The sequence below is a fragment of the Natrix helvetica genome (assembly GCF_964273705.1).
Source record: "Natrix helvetica genome assembly, chromosome: 16".
In the NCBI taxonomy this organism is placed as follows: domain Eukaryota; kingdom Metazoa; phylum Chordata; class Lepidosauria; order Squamata; family Natricidae; genus Natrix; species Natrix helvetica.
In genome coordinates, this window is record NC_138563.1 from 733960 (window position 1) to 743522 (window position 9563).

A 9563-nucleotide genomic window follows, 5' to 3' on the forward strand; every position below is an offset into this window, starting at 1 on the left:
ACCAACAGTGAATAAGAGCATCCAGCTTCAGTGGCACTCTACCTTTGGCAAACAGGAGCAAGAGACGAGGGCCCCAGCAACCACGAATCCCTTCCTCCAGTGGTTTGCGTGTCTAAAAATGGCTTTATTTTATTTTTCTCCCTGATGAATGTCTCCCCCCGCCTATCCCAGGTGGGCCAAAATTAAGGCTGGAGTGCAGAGGGTAAGGGGTTGAAGTGAGGGGCTTCGGGTCTCCAAGAGCCCCCCCATTAGGGACCCCTTAGGAGCTACCTTAATAAAACAATGTATTTGGGGAAACCCCTCCTGGATGGACCGTAAAACCCGCACGAGTATAAAAACGGGCCCGTTCACACATTCATAGGAAAATGTTTTAAGGAAGAGGAGATGAGGGTTTTTATTCACTTTTGAGGGTGGGACCGAGGGGGGCGTCGTCCCCGTTGCCCCAACAGCGCCTGAGCAACGTTTCCCCCTTCAACAAGCACCAAGAAAAACATTTCTGAAGAACCTTTATATCGTGTTTCCATGCAAATCCACTTGGGGACAATTTGGAAGGATGAATTTGCCAGGAAAGAGAAGATTTGGGGTGCTGGAAAGACACGTGACATCCCCCCCCCCCGAGAATCAGAATTCTGCAATTTTGCAACAGACGGTCAGTTTAATCTCAACCCCCCATTAGTGGCCATGGATGCCCCCACCCTCCCTTTCTATTCATTGCCATGGGGGTTGATCACAGACGATGTCCAGTTTTCAGCCCCCAGCGACCTTCCCCTCCTGGCCCTGGCCGAGAGTCTCTCTGGATTGGGCGGTCACTTCTTTTCCGGGCTCCGGCCGCCCAACGAGCGATCCGTGGCGATGCGGTTGACCCTCTCGAAGATGGCCTCGGGCGAGACTTCGGGGAGACCCTGGTGGAGGGGACACTCGTCCACCAGGCTGTTCATGGGGGTGGGAGGCAGCAGGGTCTCTTCTTCAGCCGCCTCCTCGCCTGGGCGGGGAGGCTTCGGGGCATCCTTGGGGGCCCCGCTGGGATCGCGGCTACCGGGGTCCCCCCTGGTGGGAGGGATGCAACGGGAGAGCTCTGGCTGCATGCCGGGGCTGCTAGGACGGGGTCCGGCCCACTGGTGCAGGAATTCTCGGACGATGGGAAGGACTTTCTTGCGGGAGGCAGCGGTGTTGGCCTGCTGGTAGGCGCGGAGAGTGGGGCAGGGGGTCTCCAGCTGCGACAGGCCGAGGGATGGGTTGCTACTGCGCTCCAAGGCTTGGCAAACCTGGGAAAGGCAGACATGAACCTTCAGAAGCTCTCAGAACGTGAGGGAGACCCACATTCCCCCCCCCCCAACAAGATCCTATGGGGATCTAGAAAGATTTCAGCACCGTTTGGAAACCAGCGTACTGATGACGTTACCTAGTTTGGTCATGAAATGTCCACAAGAAAACTGCCAAGGTCGGAGAGCACCAGGGAGTTCCCATTTCAATCCTGAGCAACCAACACCCTCTTCTATTGAAACCAAAGCTAGTGATCCTCAACAGCTGGTCATGCAAAAGGTAGATTGGCTCTGGACATGGAAGCTCCACCCTGGAAGGAAACAGCTCTGGGAGGATCCAGAGTCCCGGCTAATCAAACAAGAGGGACCTCTTAAGAGAGTCCACAAACCAACCACGAAAGAACGCCTTCTCCTGCGCCCAAGAAACGGGTTTACAGATAGACTGCTCCTAAACGTGGAGGTTCTCTCGTGCTGGAAAAGCCGTATTTTTCCAGGGAATCCTCTACTCCATGTGAAATAAACCCATGCTGTCCTCCCTTGTGGAGAAGTGAGACATCAGAGCGAATTATGCCCAAGTTTCCCCCACTGCTCCATTTTTACCAAACCCTTCACAACTCAAGATTTAACAAGCCAAAGGCAGAGGCTCTTCCCCGGCCCCTCTGCCCCGCCCAACCCCAGCACCCACCTGGTCCAGAGAGCTGCCCGATAACGACGGACACAAAGCGAGGCAGGCAGAGGCTGTTTCCCTCCACACCGCCCTCAGCTCCAGAGGGCATTTTCAGCTTTGGCACAAAGAGGGAAGTTGGAGAACGGCTCTTTTGCCGTCACCCAAGGATGACTCAGGCCGGCACCGGGGAGCTGCCGAATCCGAGGCGGGATGGGTGGGTGGGTGACTGGATGAAGGAGGCCGTTGGGGGCAGAGTTGCCAAAAAGGAAGGCATACAGGCTGCCCAGCCAACTCCCATGCCAGCTTGGGCCAGTCCTGATCCAGGAAGAAAAGTTTTTGCAATGGGGAAAACACTGAAATCTTTTATACCCTGCCTGGTTTCCCACCCCACCCCACCCCTTTTCTCCAAACTGGCATTCTGCCATTCTAACCATTTTACAAAAACCTCCTTTTTTCCCATTAAAATGAGCCTCCTGCATGTCTAAAGGCCTGGGGCGATTCCAAGCCCATTTGAAAGCTTGCAGAGAAGTTACACTTTGAACCCGAAGCTCGGAGTTTGAAAGGAGAGGCCTTTTTTTTGGAGGGGGGGGCATGGATCAACTCATTTTCCCTTTTTTTTTTTTTTATGAAACCGAAAGCTACTCCAGCTGAAACACACTTCCTTTTCCCTCCGACAAGGTCCTAAAATCACAGGGTGGATTTATTTGGGACGATTGAATTAAACACCGGCAAAAGTTTAAGATTGAATTAAACTCCTCAGATTCCCGCATCCGATATATTGGAAAAACATCCGGGCGTGCAAAGTGCAAACTTTGCACCATAAATTCGCCCCTGAATGTTTAGGGAGTCCCACAAGGCTGTCATTCATTGTCTCTGCAAGAGAACACCAGCAGGGCTTAAATATATATATTTTCTTTTTAAGCATCGTGGCTTTTGAGTCAGCCTCATCCCGGAGAAACTTGCATTAGCTAATGTTTTCTCACTCAAGGTGGCAGCCAAATCTTCAATTATTTATCTGCTTGGCAACACGGGTTAAAAGGTAAATAAGTCAAGAGGAAAAAAAATTAAAAAAAACAAGAGCGGGTTTTGGACAGGAGGGAAAAAGCAAACAGAACCAGAAAGCTTCGGAGAGTAGTTAAGTTTCACATCTTGGGAAAAAACAACCGCGAATCCAGGATTGGCGTTAGCGAGGTGGGTAGGAAAATAATTCCGAAATAAACCGGGCGGCTGGGGATAGGGAGGCGTTTTGCATCTCAGCTGAGCAAATCATAATCCTTCCTGAATGCACTTTGTGAAAAAAAGAGTTGCAAATTTTGCATTAAAATGTTTTTTTTTTTTAAAGAGGACGGAACAGGCAGAAGCAAAGAAAAAAATAAAAAACAAAATTTGGAGATTTGGAAATGGGACGTTGAGCCTTTAGCTGAAGCCTCCCCTTGGACAATAAACAAGGAGGCCGATGACTCCAGCCAGAACATTTTTGTGACTGTTACCCCTTCAAATTGCCGGCAGCAAAGCCTCCTCCGGCCCTTGCCGAAAAAGGCGACAATGAAAAAGCCACAATGAAAAAAGCGACAAAGGCTGCGATGCCATGCCTCGCAAACGGACCCCTATCTACCCTCCTGCCTTTGGCTCTCCTTCGGGTGGATTATTCGAAGAAATTGGCCAAGAACGAAGGGGAGGATTAAAATGGACTCCGTCCATCGCTCCACTCTTGAAACCCTCCACCCTTGGCAAAAACCCAGCACTCTATTTACCCGGTTGATTAAAATGGGGAAGGGGGGGGGGAATGAGGGTGTGGCAAAGGGGAGACAAAAGACCCCCCCCCCAAATGCTTTGCTTACCTCTCTGATGGAGCTGCTGCTGCCTGGCGAGGAAGATCATGCCGCCCCTCTCCGGCCGGCCCTCTCCCCACCGCTGCCCTGGCTCTTCCCCCTCCCCACCTGCCGGCTAAGCGGCAGCGCGGTGACCTTTGGCTGTGGTTAATGAGTGACGCCTGCGTGGACATCCCTCTGCGCTTCGCTACCTGCCAAACAGGCTATTTGTCTCGCGCCTTTTTCGGAGAGAGGGTTCATTTGGGAAGCTTGGAAAAAAAATGAATGCAAATCCAAGATTCGGCGTTGGTGATAGGAAAATAATTCTGAAATAAACCAGGGAAGGGGTGGGTGGGTGGGACAGAGGGGCGGTTTGCATGCCAATGATGCCCTTTGTGGGAAAGTGCTGCCAGTGTTGCGTGAAAAGATGCTTTTTTAGGAGGACGGAAGCAGCCGAAGCCACCGGTGGAGGGAAGAGTCTTGAAGGAACTCACCGCGTCTTGCAATCCGGCTTGTGGGCTATACACCGCCAGCTGCCGGAACGGCTTCTTGTGGTCTCCAAAGGAGATGGCCATGGCGACGAGGAGGTCGAAGCCTCTTTGGTGACAGAAGGAGGCCAAATCCTCTTCGAGCCCCGGGCGGTGCAAGAAATCCTAAGATTTAAAACAGGTTGATCCAAACACGCCAACTTTAAGGCTTGTGGACTTCAACTCCCAGAATTCCCCAGGCAGCACGCTCCCAGAATCCCCTCGTGGCTGGCTGGGGAATTCCGGGAGTTGAAGTCCACAAGCCTTAAAATTGCCAAGGTTGGACAAACCTGGTTTTAGAGGAAGCAAAACAAGGTTACAAACGAGATCCACTTAACGACGGCAGCAAGGAAGTATCTTGGGCTCAAATAACGGCCGTAGGACGAGGACACCTGCATCTCTGCAGGCTTCACACTTACATGCAGACTCATGTAGATGGCGCTTATAGCCGCTGTGGATTTTGTGCCGGCCAGGCTTTTGAGGTCCTTCCTCAACATCTGCTCCGTGGTGAGGCCTGGGGGGGGGGGGGGGAGGAGAAAAGAGTCCCAATTTTGGGGTGGGTGGGTGGGCATTCCTTCCAAGGGAGGATGGTCCCCTTGGCATTAACTTTTAGCCCTTCATTCTGGGGAGATCGACGGCATTCCTGCCCCCCGTCCGGCTTCCCAGTGGATTCTCAAACAAACCAGGATGCGAAGCCCAAATCCTGCCACCTTTGCTTGCAGACAATCATGGGCCTTTAAAAGAAACGCCCCTCCCGGACCCTCCACCCACCCACCCACCTGAAACATCAAACTTGGCTCTCTGCAAAGCGTCGAAGACACGATTCCTTGGCTGCAGCTCGGGAAACGTGGACTCCAGCTGAGAGACGCAAAAGGCGTCCCTGGGGGTCACTTTGCCGGCTTCAACAGCCAAGTTCACACAATCCAGCAAGATGGTTCCTGGGGGGGGGGGGGGGGAGAGAAACACTGGGTTTTTTCAAGGAGGAACACGCCCCCCCCCCCCGGCCAATTCAAGCGATCTTCCCTGCATTTTCTTGCCCATTTGAAACGGGCGCGGTTTGAGGGTGAATTCTCCCAATTTCGCTCTCACCGTGGAGCAGGGCGGCAATTTGGCCATCCAGGGTTGGCACCGGTGCTTGGAGGAGCCTCTCAGCCACCAGGGTGGCGCAGGAGCCCACCAGCTCGGCCGTCACTCTGCAGGGAGGGGGCCTCTCCCACTCCAGGGGCCGGTGGTCCATCACTTCCACCACGGACGTCTCCAGCGCTGCGTCCTTGCTGGGGGAAAGACACACAGAGGTGCGGCTAAGGACTCCCCGTCCCATCAGCCACTGCCAAGAGGGGCTCGTCTGAAGTTGGCGGACGTTTTAGGGAAGGGAGACAGCTGGGGGACTTTCGGTACTGGTAGCCCTCGACTTCGGACCACAATTGAGCTGAAAATATCAGTCGCTGTGAGACATTTGTTAACTGAATTTTGCCTCGTTTTACGACTTTTCTGGCCAAGTTGCTAAGTGAATCTTTGCTCATCAGACGGTCGCAAAAGGGGATCACGTTTCTCCAGGGACGTCATAAGTATGATTCAGCTGCCAAGCACCTGAATTTTGATCCCATGACCCTGGGGATGCCTGAACAGTCATTAAGTGTGAAAAACGGTTGTAAGTCCAAGAGAAAAGATGCCTGGCAGGCCTGACATGGGACTTATGACCGTTTTCCGCACATTTTTGGGAGGCTATTTGGAACCCTGACATCACGTTTTCCAGTGCTGTCGCAACTTCGAACGCCCGCTAAAGGAATGTCGTAAGTCGAGGAAATGCCTGTGCGTTGTTTCGGCTGGTCCGAAGGGCCTCCGAGGCAGCTACACGAGAGATCCCTCTTGGCTCTCAAATCGTAGGGATCTTGAGGGATCCACCAGCCCCCAGCCCCCAGCTCTCTCGCCATCACGGATCCCTGGATTTCCACTCCGGAGGCAGAGGCGCAACGGATGGGCCGAGCGTCCCCCCCCTTTTGCGTGGGGAGCCGCTCCGCTTACCGCCCACCTGGGCAGGATATGGTGATCCACCAGCGTCATGGAGAGCAGCCCGGCCTTCTGCAGCCCGGCCAGGTCGATTTCATCCCGGAAAACGAGGACGTCCTCAGGGATACGTTGCTGGAGGAGAAGGAAGGTGCTCTCGGTGCGCAGCGGGAAGTCAGACCGGGGGATGTTGAGGACGGGGACGAAGGCCGCCTTGGGGTCTGGGGAGGTCTGTGGGGGGCCACAAAAGGATCGTGGGAATAAAAATTTTGGAGGACAACATTGGAGCATCGGGAAAAATTGTGGGGGGAAATTTTTTTAAATTGACGATGTTGGCCGCGTACAAGGAGAATATCTACAAAATGTTCTATAGGTGGCATTTACCCCCCCGGCGAGGGTGGCCAAAATGTTCCCCCACAGATCCCCAAATCCCCAGCCGGGGGTGGGGGGTGAGGAGCAGGCCCTGGCGAGATGGGAGCACAACGAAAGGCTGACCTTTGCCAAAAAGTAGGCGAGGACCAAAGCGGACACCATGGAGTCGAGATCACAGGCCTCGTTGCCCAGCACCACGTGAACGGCCCTTCCGCTCTGAAAGTGATCCTGTCAGGGGACAAAGAAACCGATGAAATGAGCACAACTCCCATAATCCTCAACCAGCCGCTTGGGAACGAAGGTGACTGCTGTATCCAAGGGGGCCAGGAATGGAAGATGGACAGGAGGCCAGACGTTGGCCTTGAGACATGGCGGGAGGGACGAGAGAGGGGCGAGTGGCTTCATTCTGCCCACATTGACTTCGCTCACAGGGTGGCATTGTGCCAGGCCCTCTGTCCTGGCCTTTACTGGGAAGAGAAGGGGCAGCCACAGTCAGGAGAAGCTTCTGCCGATGTCCAAGGAAAGGAAGGCTCACTTGGCATTGCACAGGAGCGCAGGAGGCCTGAATTCAAGGGGAAAATTCGCACTCCAGACCCGCCCTCCCTGGCTCAGCCAGGCCACAAAGAGGGTGCGATGCCATCTTTCAGAGGGGGACAGATATGGGCGCAGGGCCCCCTTTCTAGTGTTCTCCTCCTTCAATTCTTCGCCAACCAAGCAGAAGAAAAGAGGAGAAAGGAAGAAAGACCCAAGTGGGGAAAAAAACAAACGCCCCCATTTTTCTGAATTAACTCAGTTGAGATTAGAACCGCAGACAGACGTGGTTTATTGTTTATTTTTCATTAAGGAGGGCTTGCAAAAGACGTGGGGAGAAGTAGACAGTGCCGCTTTTAAATCCATTTTGCCAGCCATTCATTAGGGAGCCCTGGAAAGCTCTCCCCCCCCCCCCCCCCGTTGCCAAACAAACTCTGGTTTCCCAGCACCGGCAGAATGTCCGAAGACGTCAGCCGATAAGCCACGATAAGGCTTAAAAGGTGGGAGGGCGAAGGTTTAACGGCCGAGGCAGATGGCTGCGGGGCAGACTGGAAACTACAATGGAATGGAAAAGCTAAAGAGACGGGGGCAAAGAGGCCGTCACCAGGAAGGGTAGAAGCCACTGGACAAGCAAACTTAATGACCGTGCTGCTTAACGCCGGATTTTTCTGGTGTGGTCGTAACTCGGGGACTATCCTGTATGAAATGTTCTGGACGTTAGTGAAAAATGTTTGTCTTAGAGCAGAGAGGTGGTGAGTTTGAACTTGGCACGTTTTAAGACCGGTGGACTTCAACTCCCAGAATGCCCCCCAGCCAGAAAGGGGAATTCTGGGAGTTGAAGTCCACCAGTCTTAAAGTGGCTTAACTGGAGAAATCCTGGCCCAGAGGGGCAGCCGGGAGCGCTGTCCAAGGTGGAAAGGTTAGGGCTGGGGGGCCGGGGAGCTCTGCCCACATGGCCTCTGTGCCAGAGAGGATGCCAAGCAGACGGGCACAAGCAGCTGACTCACCCCGGCCGAGGGAACGCAAGACAGTGAATCATCCCCCACAGACGGGTGTCAAAAGGAGGCTGGGGGCTGGGCTGGGAAAAGAATTCGAATCCAGCCCCTAGCCCCAAGCTCCCCCTCGCTCCCCTCCCCACCTCATTCCTGAAGCCAGCAGAGGGGAAACCTTCACATGGCTGGCCGTCTCTACCTCCTTAGCCAAGGAAGGGGATGATGGGAGTCAGATCCTGCCCATGCAGGACGGGAATGATGGGAGGTTAGAGCAGTCTAGCCTCCCCCCCCCCCCGAAAATTTACTAAAACTGAATAAGGGACATGATGGGAGCCTAGCCTTTGCAGGAGGAGAGGGTGGGGATGATGGGAGCCTAGCCTTTGCAGGAGGGGAGGGTGGAGATGATGGGAATCGGATGGATCCTGCCCGTGTTGCAAGGATGATGGGAGCCAGAATCATTCTAAACCAAGTGGAGCTGCCAGGAGTGGCTGGGGAAGATGGGAGCTAGAGTCTAGCCTCCTCGGGAGCGGATGGGAGTCAGATCCTGCTCAAGTCGAAGCAGTGAGTGGGGATGATGGGCCGGCAGAGATGCCAGCAGCGGCTGGGGATGATGGGAGAGACAGCAGATCCCAGGGGAGCGGACGATGGGGCTGGTAGTCCTCCCCGGGCGCGCGGGCGGGGGGTACCTGAAGGGCGGCCCTGCAGCCTGCCAGGAAGCTCTCCATGGCTCCCCACCGCCCGGCCGCACGTGTGAACGGAGAGCGCGCCCGGACACGTGTCAAGCCGACTTGCTTGCGGGCGGGCGGCGAGAGGGGCCGGAACAGCCGCGCCTGATTGGCCGGTGGGGGGGAGGCGGAAGGGCGCGGCTTCACTCGACGCTCTGCGCAGGCGCGGGAGAGGCCTCCTTCTCCTCCTCCCCTCCCCGTCGGAAAAAAGGGCGTGGCCGAAGTACGCGCTTTCCCGACTACGTCACCGCAGGCGGCTCTGCCTACCTTGCAGGGCGGGCGGTAAGCTTTGGGTGCAAGGATGGGGGAGAGCACTTCCCGGGGGCCGGGCGCGTGGAAGCGGGCTTTGTGCACCGTGCACGGTCGTCTGAACGCGTGTTTTGAACGGGGGGGGGGCTGCAATTCCTTATTCTTGGGTGGGTTTTTTGCGCAGCCTTGCAAAAGGGGCAGGCGGGAGGGGCCTGGGACACCCCCCCGCGCTGGGCTCCCCCCGCTCGATCCCGGACTTCTCCAGACTTTTTGCAGCCCCCGAGCCCCGTGGGCGCTTCCCGATCCCCCCTCCCTCCTTCATCCTGCGGCTGTTTGGGGGGGAGACCCCCAAACGCACCCCCGGAGGGCCCCGCCAACCCAAAGCTCAACAGGTAAAGCCTTGCACCCCCCTCAGGCACC

At 55.3% G+C, this 9563-nt stretch overlaps 1 protein-coding gene across 1 annotated transcript; it reads right to left on the reverse strand.

Moving 5' to 3' along the window:
* Nucleotides 1-368: 368 nt before the first annotated feature.
* PRUNE1 (prune exopolyphosphatase 1) lies at nt 369-9000 on the reverse strand. The gene is made up of 8 exons (XM_081968371.1): nt 8856-9000; nt 6770-6874; nt 6300-6505; nt 5357-5541; nt 5047-5205; nt 4687-4781; nt 4235-4393; nt 369-1265 (listed from the first exon to the last, which is right to left on the reverse strand). Exons 1-8 carry the CDS (start codon nt 8892-8894, stop codon nt 807-809), a joined length of 1407 nt encoding a protein of 468 aa, XP_081824497.1. The 5' UTR covers nt 8895-9000; the 3' UTR covers nt 369-806.
* Between the last annotated feature and the right edge of the window lie 563 nt (nt 9001-9563).

Bases quoted from the DNA above. Each gene is read 5' to 3' on its own strand.
- PRUNE1 (XM_081968371.1), bottom strand. From the start codon at position 8,894: ATGGAGAGCTTCCTGGCAGGCTGCAGGGCCGCCCTTCAG. The intron at 5,206-5,356 runs GTGAGAGCGAAA...CCCCCCCCCCAG, and splicing joins AATTGCCGCCCTGCTCCACG to GAACCATCTTGCTGGATTGT. The intron at 4,394-4,686 runs GTAAGTGTGAAG...TTTAAATCTTAG, and splicing joins CCATCTACATGAGTCTGCAT to GATTTCTTGCACCGCCCGGG.